The 17,651-nt window shown below is 54.1% G+C and overlaps 1 protein-coding gene across 1 annotated transcript; it reads left to right on the top strand.

The window, feature by feature from the left end:
* The first annotated feature begins 8,266 nt into the window (after positions 1 to 8,266).
* Positions 8,267 to 14,774, top strand: CFAP410 (cilia and flagella associated protein 410). Its single transcript, XM_033069234.1, has 7 exons — positions 8,267 to 8,357; positions 9,410 to 9,428; positions 10,021 to 10,067; positions 10,763 to 10,992; positions 12,065 to 12,224; positions 12,610 to 12,703; positions 13,852 to 14,774. Exons 1-7 carry the CDS (start codon positions 8,281 to 8,283, stop codon positions 13,966 to 13,968), a joined length of 744 nt encoding a protein of 247 aa, XP_032925125.1. The 5' UTR covers positions 8,267 to 8,280; the 3' UTR covers positions 13,969 to 14,774.
* The last annotated feature ends 2,877 nt before the right edge of the window (positions 14,775 to 17,651 follow it).

A 17,651-nucleotide genomic window follows, 5' to 3' on the forward strand; every position in this document is an offset into this window, starting at 1 on the left:
TGTTCCTGGAGCTCTGGCAGCCTTGGGGCTGTGCCCATTCCCTGGGGAGCCTGGGCAGTGCCCCAGCACCCTCTGGAGGAAGAATTTTTTCCTGATATCCAACCTAAACCTCACTGACACAGCTCCAGCTGTTCCCTGGGTCCTGTCTGAGGTCACAGAGAGCAGAGATTGGACCTGCAGCCCCTGATGAGCTCTGCCCTCAGCCTCCTCTGCTCCAGGCTGAACAGACCAAGTGACCTCAGCTCCTTCTGCCTTTTTTGCAGGAAGTGTAATGGCCATTTGTTTTTCCAGCCCTTGGGTTATATTTACAAATCTAGGCAGTACTCAACCCTCAGAGACAGTAAATCCCAAAACTGCCTACAACCCTCACTGCAGGGCAAGGCATTGCCCACCTCTCCCCAAGATCTTCCCCTTCACCAGTGGGACAAGAATACAACAGCAAGGATAAATCATCTGGAATTTCCTAGAAATTAGTCCTCTTCCCTGTCCCAGTGGTGGCAGACACCCCAATGCTCCCAAAAATACTCTGAGCAGGAGAAGAGGGCATGGAGGAAAATAAACAGCTGATCTGAGCATGCTTTGATCCCTTCCTTCACATTTAAATGTGGGTAACCAGGAGTTAGGGAAGCCTCCCTACCCTTGGGGAACACCTGAGCCCTCTGTGCCTGGCCTCTGCAGCAGTGACACAGATGTGTGAGATGATCCCAAGCAAATTATCTCCCTGCTCCCAGCGGCACCCAGAGAGGCAGCCTTTTGTGCAGGGAGTGCAGCTGGATTGAAGAGACATTTTTCTGTTTGCTTAGGCCACTTCCAGCTTGTATTGCAATGACAGTCTGGACTGGGGGGCCTCCTGGCCATGGTCTCCACAGACATATTCCCACCAGAGTCTGTAAAACCTTTTGCAGTTCAATTAACAGTCTCACCTGTGCCTTGGACACTGTTTCCTACAGCATAGTCCCTGAGAAATTGGCTGTTCAGAGTTTCCATGGGCACACTGCTTGCTGGGCAAAACCCTGGAATGGTGGGAATGGAGTCACATCCAGCTTGGGCTAGCACCGCTGGGGAGCCCCAGGGCTCAGGGCTGGACCCAGCACTGTTTAATATCTTTATCCATGATTTGGATGAGAGGATTGTCCACCCTCAGTATGTCTGTAGTAACACCAAGCTGGTGGGAGTGTGGAAGGCAGGAAGGCTTTCCAGAGGGATCTGGACAGGCTGGATCCATGGGCTGAGGACAGTGGGGTGAGGGTCAACAAGGCCAAGTGCCAGGTCCTGCCTAGGGTTACACCAACCCCGTGCAGCTCCAGGCAGGGGACAGAGTGGCTGGAAAGCTGGGAAAGGTCCTGGTGGTGCTGGACACGAGCCCAGGTGTGCCCAGGTGAGCAGAGGCCAATGGCCCCGGGGCTGTCCCAGCCACGCTGTGTCCAGCAGGCCCAGGGCAGGGACTGTCCCTCTGTGCTGGGACCTGTGAGGCACCTCCAGTGCTGGGACAGCTCGGGGCCCTCACAGCAAGAGAGACATCGAGGGGCTGGAGCGTGTCTGGAGAAGGGACCTGAGCTGGGGAAGGGCTGGAGCACCAGGAGAGGCTGAGGGAGCTGGGAAAGGGGCTCAGCCTGGAGAAAAGGAGGCTCAGGGGGAACCTTCTGGCTCTGCACAACTCCCTGACAGGAGGGGACAGCCGGGGGGGTCGGGCTCTGCTCCAGGGAACGGCCTCATGTTTACAGCTGAAATGCTAAAATAAGGAGCAAGTTCCACTGTGCCCAGTCCTCTGTAGAGACAGTTGTTATCAGCTCCTTTTGCCAATAACACACATCTTGTGAATACATTTACATGGGAATTGGGATCCTGCTGATTTACAAATCAAAGTAAAAGATGATGTTTCTGTATGCAGAGTGTGTGATGCTGTGAGATGCACAGGAAAGAGCCTGAAGGGATCAGGTTGATATCAGGTCGCTGCCTTATAAAGAGACCAAAAAACATGGGAAAAGGGCAGAACATTAGAGTCAAGGTGGGCCAGGAGGCTCCCTCTTGCCTTCCTCCTTTCTGAGGATTTAGTGAAGGGAGCCCAAACAGAGTGGGAACTGTAGGGAATTCGAAAAGGATGTGGAGAATGGCACAAAGAAGCACAGGGAGCTGAACCAGCACTTTTCTCCACCCAGATCTACCAAGAGCAGTGCTGCTTTGCAGCCAAGTTGTTTCACCTCTTAATCCTGTTCCTTCCTCACATCCCCCTTAGGAGGTCAATGTCATGCAAGAACAAAGATTAAGTGACGATTAAGAACATTTAAGTGAAGATTAAAGATTAGGAACAAAGAGTGAATGGAAAGTCATGAGTAAAAAACGTTTGTGGCTCAGAGCTGCTATAACAGCTCCCAGAACAGCAATTTCCCTCTATCCAGTTGTGTGTAATCCCCAAAATTGATCCCAAGTGGAGAAGACTGGCTTGTGCCTACACTGTTGAGGTGTCTGGGCTGCTCTGACTACATCCAAATCAACTCCTGGTGGAAACCTTCCAGCTGTTCCTCAGCTGAGCAAATGCTGAAGTACATCCATAGGTCCTGCTAATCGGTGCTAATTGAGACTGAACTTTGACGTTAATTTTTTTCAGGATTTTTTTTTCAACAGATAACCAATCAAAGGGGGAATAAACACTACAAACATAAAAACAAAGGTGGGAATTACAAGTGCATCTTGGAAGTTTCACAAGTCCACCTGCACAGTTTATTTTCAGGATCGATGGAATGAGTCACCTGCTATATTTGCCATGTTTACCATGTAAAAGGCAAACAGAGATGCTCACCTGGGGGTTGTGGCATTTGCCTATTGAATTGCAGGCAGAAAAAGCCACACTTCTGGAAGATATGGAAAGGAGTTTGTTTTTTCCAGCAGCACACGTGTGCAGCTGCAGAGCCAGCCTGGCAGCTCCTGCTCCCCTCCGCCTCTGTTACCCCAAACCACCCACACAGCACATGGACACGCTTCCAGAGCTCCAGGATCCACAGCAGGGAGTGAGCCAGCTTGGGAATCATTAGTGAACACTGGCGGCTCTGCTGCCAAGTGGGACGGACCAGGCTCTCAAAACAGCTTTTCCCTGCAGTGTATGTGGCACCTTTTCCATGTGAGCTCCCACTGCCATCCTGCTGCAGCCCTTCCTGGCTCTGTGCTGCCCAGAGCTGTGCCACACCCAGCACTTGTGCAGCTCTCTGCTGCAAGGGGATCACAGAAACCATCCTGCTAGGAATAACCTTTATCCCCAAGTGCCAGCACACCTCCCTGCTGAAAGAGCAGAGGGAAGTGAGCAGAACAGATCAGAACCATTTAAGTTGGAAAAATCGAGTCCAACCATAAATCTTACACTGCTGAGTCGACAGCTTGTTCCCTGGGAACAGAGTCTGACCCTCAACTGGCTGTCCCCTCCTGTCAGGGAGCTGTGCAGAACCAGAAGATCCCCCCTGAACCTCCTTTTCTCCAGGCTGAGCCCCTTTCCCAGCTCCATTCTATTCTCTGGACCTGCTCCAGCCCTTCAATACTCACTCTGTGCAGTTGGCTGTGATTTCCCTTCACTGTGGATGTCTGCCTTGGGAATTCTTATTTGTTGTGTGAGACAGATCTTGTCTGTTGGGAAATTCCTCCTCCTGGTCAGGCCACTGGAGCTGTGCAGTGTCCCCCTCAAGGTGATTTAGGTGTGGCTGTGGTGCCTGTACTGCTTTCTGGTGAAACAGGGCTAGTGCTGGTGTGGTCACAGGGGACAACAGAGGGAGAAGGAGCTTTCCTGGAAATCTTCTCCAAAGCTTTTTCACCAGAACTTCTGCAAAAGTTTCTCTGTTAATTGAGCCCTGGGGTGCTCATCTGCCTCCCTGGCTCTGGAAGTGTCTTGTAGACACAGATGTTCCTCTTGGCTGGCTTTTCAGAGGGATTAAAGAGTGGATGCTTCCCAAACTGGAAAACTGATGGAGCCTGTGTGACACGCCTGTCTCCATCCATCACCCAGAGCACTGATGGCTGCAGAAGGGGAATGTCCCGTGGGTGAAAGAGCTGCTGGAGAGCTGCCATGAGCATCCTCAGAACTACAGCATGGCCAAGGCTGCTGTGACCCCACACTGCAGCAGTTACAGGAACAACTTGTTGCTCAGAAATGAGGCATTCTCAAATGCATGGAGCTTTTCCAAGGGCATGGAGCAGAGCCCACCTCCAGGAGGGCTGACCACCTCTCTAGGATACCTGGAAAAATGAAACTCTCCCAAAGCCATGTTGCTCCTTCTATCCTGTTTAACAGTTTTTCTCAATCAGGATGGTGCTTGATAGGGATCAGCTTCTGGAACACATAGAACTGCTGTTGGCAGAGTGGGCTTGCACTGGGAGAGGTGGCTCTGCTTGCCCTCCCAGCTGCCAGGACTCAAGAGGTGTCCATACATCTCTTGAGATGGCACTGCCATCTCCATCTCCATCAATGTTAGTGAGACCTGGTGTGGCCAATGGAAGACAAAACCACTCCATGCAGGACCTGAAGGAATGTCAGGAATCTGTGCTGGGGGGAGATTTAGGTTGGAAAACAGGAAAAGTTTCTTCCCCCCCAAAAGTGGTGGGGCACTGCCCAGGCTCCCCAGGGAATGGGCATGGCCCCAAGGCTGCCAGAGCTCCAGGAACATTTGGACAATGCTCTCAGGGATGCACAGGGTGGGATTGTTGGGGTGTCTGTGCAAGGCCAGAAGTTGTGGGTTCCTTCCAGCTTGGGGTATTGTGTGATTCTATGATTCCGTGATACCTGGGAGGGCAGACACGTGTTGGTGACAGTGACAAGCCTAGAGGGCAGTGTGGAGGTGTGGCAGCAAGGGCAGTCATCACTACCACTGGCAGCTCCCAGCTCCTTCAAATTCTCTGTGTGTGACCCCCACTCCAACAGAAATCCCACAGCACATCCAGGCAGTTCAGTTCAGTAGCCAGGACACTTGGGGGATTCCACCTTTTCCGTCTGAGGCTATTGTGAGAATCACAAGTGAGCTGTGAGACTCTGCATAGAGGAATCACAGATCACAGCAAATGTCCTGGTTGGAAATGTGAGGTAAAAATACATACAAGGATTACATGCAAGAAATGGCTTTTCTGTGCCCTCCACAAAGCCATTAAACAGGTTCTAATAGGCTCATTTTATAAAACACTGAAAGGAAATGTGAGGCTGCTGTATAGTGCAGACCTGACTGAAGGTACTTCAGGTATGAGCCCAAGTGTACAAAGAGCTTTTTTCTCTCTGGTTCCCACAAACTCAAAAAGTGATCACAACTCACTACCAGGAATTAGGGGTGAGGTGGGGCCTCATCAGGGCCATGAGCCCTGCTCTGAAACATTGAGAGATCTGTTAGTGACACTGCAGGGCTGTGAGCAGGATGTGGATGTCCCAGGGATTGTAGGTGATCTCATGCAGCCTGGAGAGGCCACGTGGTCCCAGGCCTCAGGGGTTCTCCTGTTCTCTCCATGCACTTCATGAGCCTAAATGCATTATTTAACTGCTCTCTTTTTAAAAGACTGGGGCAGAGGTTTGCCTGAGATGGTTATTGCTACTACTTCCAGAATTAAAGAGTGGATTAAAATAGATTTTATTTAATTAACCTGAATGAAATAAATGTTTGTGTCTGATTTAGTCTCAGGAGAGGTGTCAGATCAGACAGTATCAGTAAAACTGACTGACCTGTGCTTTTTCCAGCGGGATGAGCACAGAAATCTCTCTGTGGCATCTCGAGCAGATTCCTTAATCTCCTTAGCCTGTCTCAGGCTTGGCTGCCCACAGTGCAGCAATGCAGGGCTGGGATTGCAGAGCTGGGGGGTTGGAATCATGCTTGGGTATTTCTATGTTCCAGTGGAATGAAAGCAGCCTGTGAAAGTACCACAAAGTCCTGGATATTGCTGTTCCTCAGATCCTGCTGCTGCCCTCACTGACACACAGCCTAAGTGCCCAGAACCTGAGTTTCCTCATGCCAGCTGGCCTGTGGACAGCTGTGTGCAGAAAACCCAAGAATTCCAAGAATTGCTCCATCTGCCTCCAAGTGCTCGCATATCCAGCTCTAAAATCCTCCTGCACCACCTGTGTCCTGGCTGTCTGTGGGTGTGATGGCAGCTAAGTGCTGAGACAGAGAGAAGGAAGTGCAGTGGGATGATCTGCCTAACCCACTTATCCCACATTTTTCCTGAACAGTGCATGCCCATTGATCCCAATAAACACATCCCTCAGCCCTTCCCTTATCTGGAAGCGTGGCAATCACGAGGGGAGGGAACTCAGTGCCACACATCTCCTCTCCCCACATCACAAACAAGGGTTCATTTCCAGTGTGTTCCACAGAATCATGGAATCATTAGGCTGGAAAAGCCCTCTAGCTTCGAGTCCAACCATTAACCCAGCACCACCATGTTCACCACTGGTTCCATCAGGAACAGGGTGTCCTGCAGGCCCAGGGCTGTGCCTGTTCCCTGTGCTGGCACTGCTGAGGCTCCTCCAGAACTGCTCTGTCCAGTTCTGGGGCCCCCCAGTTCAGGATTGACACTCTGGAGTGAGTCCTGAGAAGAGAACAGAACTGAGGATGTGTCTGGAGCACCAGGAGAGGCTGAGGGAGCTGGGAAAGGGGCTCAGCCTGGAGAAAAGGAGGCTCAGGGGGAACCTTCTGGCTCTGCACAACTCCCTGACAGGAGGGGACAGCCGGGGAGGGTCGGGCTGTGCTCCAGGGAACAGGGACAGGAGGAGAGGGAACTCAGGCTGTGCCAGGGAAAGCTCAGGTTGGACACCAACAGGAATTTCCTCACTTTCAGCCTTGGAAAGGGCTGCCCAGGGAGGTTTGGAGTCCCCATCCCTGCAGGTGTCCAAGGAACATCCTTGCAGGTGACAAGGTGGGGATCAGGCACAGGTTGGACTCAATGGTCTTGGAGGTGTTTTCCAGCTTTAATGATTCTGTGATTTTGTAAACTGTGTGTCCCATCCACACACCCGAACCCTTCCTTTTGCAGCAGCACCCAAACACCCACACAGCCAAACACAGAACACCCAACCTCCATCCTGCAGTTGTTTCTGTTGCCAAATAAGGTGGAATACACCAAAAACCACTGCATTAATCCCTTTTTTTTGGGACTAACCACACTGCTTCTCCAGACCTTTTTATTCCAGCTCCCCCATTCAGCCACCTGCTGCTGTTACACCCCTGAAGATACAAACTGGAGATTTTTCTGCACCACCATCATATGGTAGTGTAGAAACCCAGCAGTCCAGGAGAGGATTCCTGGAGGACTTTGGCTCTGTCCTGAGCCCACTCCAAATGAGTCCTGAACCTCTTGAGTCCCAAGGTGGTTCAAAGGTGAGTGTTAGTTTTCTTTTTGCCCCATGGGATAAGAGGAGTAAGAAACTATAGTGCTGTATTACTCATTCTTGAGATAGTAATTAACTCTTGTTTGTACAAAACATATTTTTCAAGGGCTGAACTATCACCTGTTGGAATAGTCAGCTGGATCTCAGTCAGTTTAGGAAGTGACTGAGAGGGGGTCAAGGATGCAGATGGGGAACAGACAGGGATGGGTGAGATAAAAATAATAAATTATGCATTTATTATAGAAAATGTAGATATATTTTATCATAGAAAATGTAGATATATTTTATTTATGCACACTATAGATACAGGGGTATATGGGGATATATGTGTAGAGACAGATATTAAATTATACACTCCATGTTGTTCCAAGGGGGAGTGGGCTCAAATTGAAGAAGTAGGTTTAGATTAGATATTGGGAAAATGAAATAAATTCCCTGTGAGGGAGGTGAGGCCATGGCACAGGTTGCCCAGGTAAGCCATCTGGACATCTTCAAGGCCGGGACGGACGGGGCTTGGAACAACCTGGGATAGCGGCAGGTGGGCAACCTGACCCACGGCAGGAGTTTGGAATGACATGGGCATTTCCCATCCAGCCCAAACCATTCCACAATTCCGTGGTGATCCTTTCACAGAAATACACACCCACAGAGGCGCAGCTCTGTGTACAAAACATTCTCTAATGAGACATAATTAAGCAGCTAATAGGATTTACCCGTAAATATGAAAAACCACCTCAGCCCGCGCCCGTTGCGGCCGCGGCGCTGGGGCGGGCGGGGCGCGGGGGCTGCGGCGGGGCCTGGCCCGGGGCGGGGAGCGGAGCGGAGGGAGGGAGGGGAGGAGGACAGTCCATCCCCGGAGCCGCCCCGGCCGGGCGGAGCCTGAGCCCGCCGGTCCCGCCCCTGCAGCCGCGGCGCGGCCCGGCCCGGCCGGCATGAGGCTGAGCCGGGCGGCCGTGCTGGCACAGGCCAAGGCGGCCGCGCTCGACGGCGTCCGCCGCCTCAACTGCTGGTGGGCGTGGGGACAGGCAGGGACGGGCCTGGGGACAGGGAATGAGGGGGACAGGGACTGAGGGGGAACAGGCAGGGACAGGCCGGGGCACGGGGACGGAGGGGGGGCACAGGGACTAAGGGGGGACAGGGACTGAGGGGGGACAGGCAGGGATGGGCCGGGGGACAGGGACTGAGGGGGGACAGGCAGGGACGGGCCGGGGGACAGGGACTGAGGGGGGACAGGGACGGGCCGGGGGACAGGGACTGAGGGGGGACAGGCAGGGACAGGCCGGGGCGCAGGGACTGAGAGGGGACAGGGAATGAGGGGGAACAGGCAGGGATGAGGAAGGAGGAGAGGCTCGGATGAGGCTGAGAGGAAGGACAGTGATGGAGGGGGGACGGGGATGGAGAGGGGACAGGCAGGGATCAGGAAAGGGGACAGGGATGGATGAGGGGTGGCCGGCCAGGATGCGGCTGGGGCCACAGGCAGGGATCAGGAGAGGGGACAGGCAGGGATGGAGATGGGATAGGCAGGGCTGAGGCTGGGGACACAGGCAGAAATGGGGAAGGGGTTCAGACAGCTGCAGAGGGGAGACAGTGATGGAGGGAGGGCAAGAAGGGAGGGAGCTGGGAGTCAGGCAGGACAGGGCTGGGTACGGGCAGGCAGTGCTGGATGAGGGGTGTCAGGGCAGGGTGATGGAGAACAGGCAGGGCTGGGTGAGGGGTGTCAGGGCAGGGTGATGGAGAACAGGCAGGGCTGGGTGAGGGGTGTCAGGGCAGGGTGATGGAGAACAGGCAGGGCTGGGTGAGGGGTGTCAGGGCAGGGTGAGGGAGAACAGGCAGGGCTGGGTGAGGGGTGTCAGGGCAGGGTGAGGGAGAACAGGCAGTGCTGGGTGAGGGGTGTCAGGGCAGGGTGATGGAGAACAGGCAGTGCTGGGTGAGGGGAGGCACAGTAAGGCCCATGACTGTGCTGGAGCAGCCTGGGGGCTGGGGCTGTCACCCTGGCTGTGGGGGGTGCAGGGGGAGGCTTAGCCTTGCTGTGCTCTCGCTGACCCCCCTCTCCTCCCACAGGGGCAGCCACCTGACGGATGTAAGTACTGGAGGATCCAGAGGAGCCTGGGCCCACAGCCGCAGCAGGAACACCATGGAGGCCATGGGGTTGGCAGGGCACTGGGGAGGGCCTGGCTTCGGGCTGGCCCCGTGCCTGTGAGCTGCAGGGATTTTCAGGGTTAATTAGCATCTCACACCATTAAAAAAAACAGTGATTGCTGCTGTTTCCACATTGGAAAATTTCTTTCCAAGGCCCAGCATGGAGCCTCGGAGAGCAGGACTCTGAGTCCTACCTCTGTGGTGATCTTGGATGAGGTTCAGTCGCTAGGGGAAGGCTGGCAGGGGTGGGAGGGAGCCTTTCCTGCCTGTAAAGGCTGCAGAGTTGCTGGAGCAGAAGAACAATGTGACACTGGCTGGTATCTGCACTTCCACTCCTAAGCAGAGGCTGGAGGAGCTGCTGACGCTGCACTCGCTGTGTCAGAAAATCTCTGGTGCTGTTAAGCCCGGGTTAGACTGAAGCAAACCCAAATTCCTGATGGAATTCCTAATGGTGCTTTTTGTGATTTCAATTGGGTATATTTATATTTTCCCCCACGAGTGCCAACTTGTTGTTTCTGTTTCTTCCTGCCCAGATATCCATATGCCGGGATTTGCCCAACATCGAGGTGATCACGTTCAGGTGAATGCCAGTTTGCCAGCTTTGGAGAAGGCAGGGAAATCACCTTTTCCTGGGGATGTTTTTTTCCCACATTGCTGGGGTTGTGTGTGTGAGCTGCCTGGCTCTTCATGCCCCATTTCTCAAGTAGCAGAGATACAGAAATGATTATTCCTCAGCAGCTCCTCTGCACTATTTCCTGTGCTCCTTGAGAAAATATTCTCTGTTTTGACAAGTGATAAAACCCCTTAGGATTGTTGCTGCTGAAATTCTATTCCATAGTTTTGACGGGAATCTTCTTGGCCTCTGTATGTGGCCTGTTTCCAAAATGCTTGCTGGAATATTTTGTGGATCTCTCAGAGCTTTCCCTTTGCATAATATGCTCAACTGTCACCTATCCTGGGGATCCCATGGAGCCAATGCTCTGCAAATTTAACTTGGAAATCGTACGTGGGTTCTCCTTGGGTGGGTCTGAAGAGCTGCTACAGAAAAGGGGGCAGTTTGGGGGAAAAAGAGGCTCTTTGTCATCCTCAGCAGGGTGGAGCAGTGCCTTTTCAGTTCTTCCCTCTGCTGACAAAGATGAAATGCCACAAGCCATGGGCTGAACATCCCTTGCTGTGCAGGGGTGGGGCTGTTGCAGGAAAGGGGACTGGGAAGTGCAGTGCTCCTTCCTGGATGGGGCAGCGAGGGCGGGATGGGCTCTGACCGTGTCTCCGCAGCGTGAACGGCATCTCGGACCTCGAGCCGCTGCACCAGTGCCAGAACCTGAGCGAGCTGTACCTGAGGAAGAACAACATCACGAGCCTGGATGAGCTGTTCTACCTGAAGACGCTGCCGCGGCTGCGGGTGCTGTGGCTGGCAGAGAACCCCTGCTGCGGGCCCGACCCCCACCGCTACCGCATGACCGTGCTGCGCAACCTGCCCAGCCTGCAGAAGCTCGACAACCAGGGTGGGCTCTGGGCACCTGCAGGCAGGCCAGGGCCTGGGAGATGGGGATGTGTTGGCTCCTCTCAAAGGTGTCCTTTGAGTTTTCCTGGAGTCAGGAGGTGTTAGGGGTTGAGCTAGATCCAGTGCTTCTAAGCTGTTTTCTCTCTTTGTCTTCCCTTTGCATTTCTCTTCTCCTTTCCTATCTGCCTCCTCTCCCTCCTTCTCCTTTTTCCTTCTCCATCCCTATCCTAATCCACATCTGCATCTCCTACCCCTTCCCTTCCCTTCCCTTCCCTTCCCTTCCCTTCCCTTCCCTTCCCTTCCCTTCCCTTCCCTTCCCTTCCCTTCCCTTCCCTTCCCTTCCCTTCCCTTCCCTTCCCTTCCCTTCCCTTCCCTTCCCTTCCCTTCCCTTCCCTTCCCTTCCCTTCCCTTCCCTTCCCTTCCCTTCCCTTCCCTTCCCTTCCCTTCCCTTCCCTTCCCTTCCCTTCCCTTCCCTTCCCTCCCCTCTCCTCCCCTTTTCTCCTTTTTCCCTATTTTTCCCCTTTTCCCCTATTTTTCCCCTTTTCCCCTATTTTTCCCCTTTTCCCCTTTTTCCCCTTTTCCCCTTTTCCCCTTTTCCCCCTTTTTTCCCCTTTTCCCCTTTTCCCCTTCCCCATCCCTTCCCTTCAGGCAGGACTGAGTGCCTCATTACAGCTCAGACAGTACCACTAATTAGTGGTTTTTAGAGTTCTCTCTTTGCTGTGGCCAGACAAAGGTTCTATAACTGGATCTGCTGCTGTAGAAAAGCTTCTCTGTTGGTTTTTTTTTTTTTTTTTTCTATCTGGTAGCAGCAATTTGGTGGCTTTTGGAGCCCTCTTCAGAGACAAGAAATAGCAAAGGATGTTTGCATCCCTCCTTGCTACCCTTCTCACTTTGGTAGGCTGGTGCTTGCTTCCAGCATTCTCCTGCACAGGTTTCACTGCAGGAGGAGGGTGAAAGCAAAATCCGATACAATTTTGGACCGAAGCCCTTGGGAACAGCTGTGCAGCAGCTGAGATGCCTCCCCCTGGGCTGCTCTAGTTGATAGCAACAGGCATGTGTTGTGGCCTTTGCAGCTGTGACAGAGGAGGAGCTGTCGCAGGCGCTGGTGGATGGCGTGGAGATCACAGCCCCGCCGGCCCGCAGGAGTGTGGAGAACGGCTGGTCCGAGTCCACCGCGTCCAGCGCCGCCGGATCCACCACGGAGCTGCTCAGCTGCAGCCTGGACGAGACAAAGTGAGGGCTGGGCAGCTAACAGCATTTCTGGGCTGAACTCGTGTGAGACAGGAAAGGACTCTGACATTGCAGGGGCCAGGCCTACTGCTGGGGCAGGTTCCCATTGTTCTGGTTACTGCAGTGGGGCTGTGCTGGGTCAGTGGCACTGCTGGGGCTGGTTCTGTGTCTGCCAAGCAGGCTCTGCTGTGGGGGGTGACTCGAGCTCATCACATGCATGTGCAGGCAGGGATGCATCCTCTCTGATCTGGGAGCTCCAGTCCTTTCCCTGGGCTCCTCCAGCCACATAGTCCTTGCACAGTTGCCTGTGATGAGGAAGGATTTACATGGCAGAGGAAGGTTCTCCCACCTGGTCATAATAACATTTGTTTTTCCTCCCTAATTTTAGCAAAACTCAGGAGGAGCTTGATATGAAGCCTGTTTCCAGGGATAAATATTCATCCTTTTCCACTCAAGAGTCAGATTGCAGCTGCAAGAAGAGAGTGAGTATCTTCTAAAGACCAAATTGCTTTTCCTTGTATGCAGGGCTGAGCCCCAGCATTGAAGGATGTGAAGGACCTTGGATGTCTGCAGAGGAAGGGAAGAGAGCTGATGCCAGGGCTGGAATAAATGTCCAGGAGCAGCTGAGGGCTCTGAGTTTGATTTGGACAGAAGGAAGTCGAGGGGTGACCTCATGCCCTCTGCAGCTTCCTGAGGAGGGGATGTGGGGAGGAGGGTGCTGAGCTCTTCTACCTGGGATTCAGCAATAGGAGACATGGGAATGGTTCAAAGCTGTGCCAGGGGAGGTTCACACTGGACATTAGGAAGTGTTTCTTTAGCAAGAGGAAGGTCCAGCCTTGGGAAGGGGCTGCTGAACAGGAAGCTTAGGTGGTTCCTCAGCCCCCTCCGTCATGTAGCCTTGGATGAACCTGGATTTTGGTGGTTCAGCTGGGAATTACAGAATTCTGGAGTTGGTGCCATTCCATCAGTCAGCAGAGCAAGATTGCCACACTGTCTCAATCTGCCATTGCTGCCTAGAGAGCACCACAGGCTCTGACCATTAAAAAGGGGGGCAGTGGCCCTCCATTGCAGCTGGAGAAGTTTAGGTTGGATGTTGGGCAAAAGATTTTCCCTAGAAGGACAGTTATTTAGGCTGTGGAATCTCTCCCTGGACTTCTTCAGGACATGATTTGACAGAGCTGTGGCCTGGTGTTGGCAGTGGTCCTGTGGTGGTGGCAGGGCTGGGGACCTTCAAGAGTCGTTTGCAGAGAGCCCCAGCTCTTCTCATTCCTCAGGGCAGGGTTACCCTGTCCTTTCCCATCCTACACACGCTGGAGAGCGAGGATGGCCGGTCCTGAATGTGCTTTTCCTTATAGAAGCCAAGCTGGAGCGTGGCCAGCAGCCAGAGTTGTGTGGGCAGCCCGCACAGGACTGGGCGGGTGGGTTTGTCCTGCATTCCAGCCTCGTCACGTGCCTCATGCTGCCTCTGCCTGTGTTTGCCCCGAGGGCTTGGTTGTTAGTCCTGCTCCCGTGGCTGCAGGTGGCTGTTCCAAACTGCTGCCAGTGCTGCTGTTCACAGAATGAGCAGGGAAAATCGAGTGTCCTTGTCCTGGCTGGCTGGTACAAAACAGTGTCTGCCTTATCCCGACAGAACAATGTCCTGAATGCCATCCTGCTTCTCATGAAGGAACTGGACGCAGAGGGGCTGGAGATCATCCAGCAGACGGTGGCCAGGAGGCTCCAGAAGAAGGAGCTGCAGGAAGAGTGACAACGCCCATCCCCTTTCCAAGCTCCCTGCAGCCCCAGCCCCGCGGCGCTGTCCTGCCCACACATCCCTGGCTGCAGCCAAAGCCTCGGTGCTCCCAGCTCTGCTTCCCATGCCAGGGCATGGGATGGGATGCTCCTTTTCCAGAGATTTCCTGCCTGTGCAGCAGGCTCTGACACTGTGTCCTGTGTGGCTGGGGCTCTTGGTGGGAGCTGCAGGCAAGTCAGCAAAGCAGAAAGGAAGAAGGCTGCAGCCAGAGGTGCTGTGATCCGAGGGGGAGCAGAGCCTGCTGCTGGCTGGAAAGGTCTCTGCCCCTCAGCCAGCCTGGGGGTACACAGCACCTCTGAGGGCAGCTTGTAGCACAGAGATTTGGTTTGGTGAAGTCTGACAGGGAGATACTGCCTGAGATGGTCACTGGCTGGTGCAGGTGGTGAAGGTCAATGTCCTGTTATTAATTTATTTTCCAGCCCTGGCTGACTTCCTCAGGTCCTTCCTGGTGCATGCTACGCCTGCTGTGGTGGTCAGGCAGCCAAAGGAAAGCTCAGAGCAGCCTAGGTGAACCAGGAACGACTCCCACATCCTGAATGCTCAGCTGTCCTGTTCTCTCACCCCAACATTCCCTGCAGGCATTAGAGCAGCTTAAGGAAACATTCCAGTTAAAAGGCCCTGAGCATTCTGCCTGCTTTGCACAGGCATCAGGGGTGGGTGTTGCTCTTTAACTGATAAAACTGCATTTTCCAAGTTTCATAGAGCTGTTAAGTACAAACTAAACTGTTGTGACATACCAAATAAACCCAATTATCCCTCAAGGCTGTGTAAGTGGTGGCTGGGTTCAGCAAAGGCCTGGCTGGGGGCACTGCTCCATTACCTCTGGTTCAGGGAGTGCATTGTGAGCCCTGCGGAGCAGGAGGAGGGCTGGGAGCCCCGCGCCTTCCCGCTTCACTGCACCTCAGAAACGGTGAGCCTGCTCCCAGCGCTGTTTGCAGGGCCACTGGGCTGTCTGCAGCCTTCTTGCAGCCACAGCAAAGGCAGGGAGCAAAGGGGGTGGTGAGGAAGGCTCAGTGCAGAGCCACCCGAGCAGGACGATGGCTGGGATACGGGACATGAGCCCTCTGTGCCTCCCAGCGCTGCACTGGTGCCGTGGCCTTCCCATGGCCCCCCTGTCCCTGTTTGTGCAGCAGCCAGACTGTGCTACCAGGAAGGAATTCTCCTCAGGGATGGTGACAGCCCTGTGTCCACAAGCCTGTTTGCCTGACCTTGGTGGGAAGGAACACAGTTTGACCCTCGTCACTCAGAGGGAGATTTGCTCATGCCTTTAGCTCCTCCAAGGACCTTTGTTCTTGCCTTCTGCGTTAAACCCAGCTGCAGTTGTGTGATTTATGATGTTCCAGACCTCCTTTGAAAGCCAGGCCTGGGAGACTCACCCTGCTGAATGCAAGTCTTCTCCCAGGCCCCTGGCCTGTCCATGTCAAGGAGCAGGGGACTTGTGAGCTGGACCCCCAGTTTTTATGGGATGTGAGTGATCAAAGGAAGCATCCATCAGAACTCGGTCACAGGGCTGGTGGAGCAATCTCCATGCCCTTGAGGCCACACTGACACAATTCCTGGAGAAGTTGGGCTGCTCACTGCCTACGTGCTGTGCTTGTTATCCTTGGCTGCTGCTGGTGCTGCCCTCAGAGCTCCCAACTGCCCCTTGCAGCATCCCAGCAAGCCCCAGCGGGAGTTCAGCCCCTCCAGGGCCCTGGCATCCTGCCTTCCACTGCAGGATGCTCCTGGAGCCTTGCTCTGCCCTCTTTTCAGGGTGGGCTGGATGTGCTGGGAAGTCTGGGTGCACACTCACATCCCGTCCTGCTCATTCTCAGAATGCAATGGCTGGACAGTGGCCTGTCCCTTTTCTCCCAGGAATTTGGGTTTCCAGGTATTTTTTTTTAGTGGAAATGAGGTGTGAGGCAGTAGTGACTCCTGTCCCTCAACATGCAGCTGGTCTGAGCCTGGGGACACCCCTGTCCCCATTCATACCCTAAACCTGTTTGCTGCAGGGCTGTGCAGCCGACAGATTTTCCACATGACCTGCTGTCACCCTGCCCTGCCTCAGCCGGGAATATCGAGCGGTGAATGCAGATAATTCCCAGCTGTGGAAAATGCCAGCAGCTGTACTGAGCCATTCCCTTCAAACCATCCTCAGACACTCTGAGACACTGGTGGTGAGGCAGGTGTGAGGTCCATGGCTGAAGGAGGAAGGGAAGGAGTTGGCTGGGGCTCCCCCAAAGTGGAAGAGCCCATTTCCCACCCCAGAAATGCATCTTCAGGAGAGGCCAGGTCTCTGCCTGGGGTCCCCAGAGCAGATACTCATTGAAGAGCAGCAATGCTGCCTCCATCAGCAAGGCCTGCTTCTTATGGGCCCAGGGAGGAGACAAAAGTTACTATCTTCCTCCAGAGCCTGAAATGCATTCATTTAGGGGAAAAGCACTGAAATAATGGAATCATGGAATACTTTTGGGTCAGAAGGGACCTGGAAGCCCATGTCATTCCACTCCCTGCCACGGGCAGGGACACCTTCCACTAGCCCAAGTTGCTCCAAGCTCTGTCCAACCTGGCCTTGGGCACTTCCAGGGATGGGGCAGCCACAGCTTCCATGAGCAACCTGTGCCAGGGCCTCACCTCCCTCACAGCTGATAATTTCTTACCAATATCCTGTCCAACCCTGAGGCACAGGGAAGCCATTCCCTCTTGGCATGACACTCCAGGCCCTTGTCCAAAGTCCTTCTCCAGCTTCCAGCTTCCTTATTGACTCCTTCAGGTACTGGAATGTCACCATTAGGTCACCCCAAAGCTTCTCCAGGCTGAACAATCCCAGCTCTCCCAGCCTTTCTTCCCAGCAGAGCTGCTCCATCCTCTGCTCATCCTGGAGCCTCCTCTGGACTCTCTCCAGCAGCTCCAGCTCCTTCCTGTGCTGGGCCCCAGGGCTGGGGCAGCTCTGCAGGTGGGGTCTCACCTGAGTGGGGCAGAGGGGCAGAATCCCAATCCCTTTCCTGCTGCCCATGCTGGGGATCAGCCCCACATGGGGGTCCTGGGATGGGGCATGGCCAGCCCTCACCACCTGCACCAAGTCCTTCTCCAGGGGCTGCTCCATCTGCTCATCCCCAGCCTGGATTGGTCCTGGGGGCTGCCTGACCCAGGGGGAGCACCAGCCCTTGGTGGTGTTAAATCTCATGGGATTCCCCTGGGTCCCTTCTGAGCTTGTGGATGGCCCTGTCCTTCAGGAGTGTCACTGCACCCCAGCCTGGTGTCACCTGCAAACCTGCTGAGGGTGCCTTGAACCCCCTGTCTGTGTCAGTGATGCAGATCTCAAATATCACTGCTTCCAGTACAGACCCCTGGGACACCACTGGTCACTGGTGGCCACTCTGAACCACTGACCCTGGGGATGTGATCATCCACCAATCTCTTATTCATCTAACAGTCCATCCACGGAATCCAGTCTGCCCAATGCAGAGAGAAGGATGTTGGGTGGGATTGTATCCAGGCTGTATAGAAATCCAGATGAACGTCATCCATAACCTTTCACTTGTCCACTGAGGAAGTCATTCCATCAGGGGGCAAGTTAGGGGGCACTTTCACTTGGGGACAACTCCAAAATAACAGCATGTTTGACCCCAAAGACTCATGTGTGCTGGTGCTGTTCT

This window comes from Catharus ustulatus, chromosome 10 (genome assembly GCF_009819885.2).
Source record: "Catharus ustulatus isolate bCatUst1 chromosome 10, bCatUst1.pri.v2, whole genome shotgun sequence".
Lineage (NCBI taxonomy): Eukaryota > Metazoa > Chordata > Aves > Passeriformes > Turdidae > Catharus > Catharus ustulatus.

What these genes read in the sequence shown, in the direction of transcription:
- CFAP410 (XM_033069234.1), top strand. Translation starts at nt 8,281, where the DNA reads ATGAGGCTGAGCCGGGCGGCCGTGCTGGCACAGGCCAAGGCGGCCGCG. An exon ending in GCAGAAGCTCGACAACCAGG is followed by an intron (nt 10,993 to 12,064) that starts GTGGGCTCTGGG and finishes TGGCCTTTGCAG; the next exon opens with CTGTGACAGAGGAGGAGCTG. An exon ending in ATTGCAGCTGCAAGAAGAGA is followed by an intron (nt 12,704 to 13,851) that starts GTGAGTATCTTC and finishes TTATCCCGACAG; the next exon opens with AACAATGTCCTGAATGCCAT.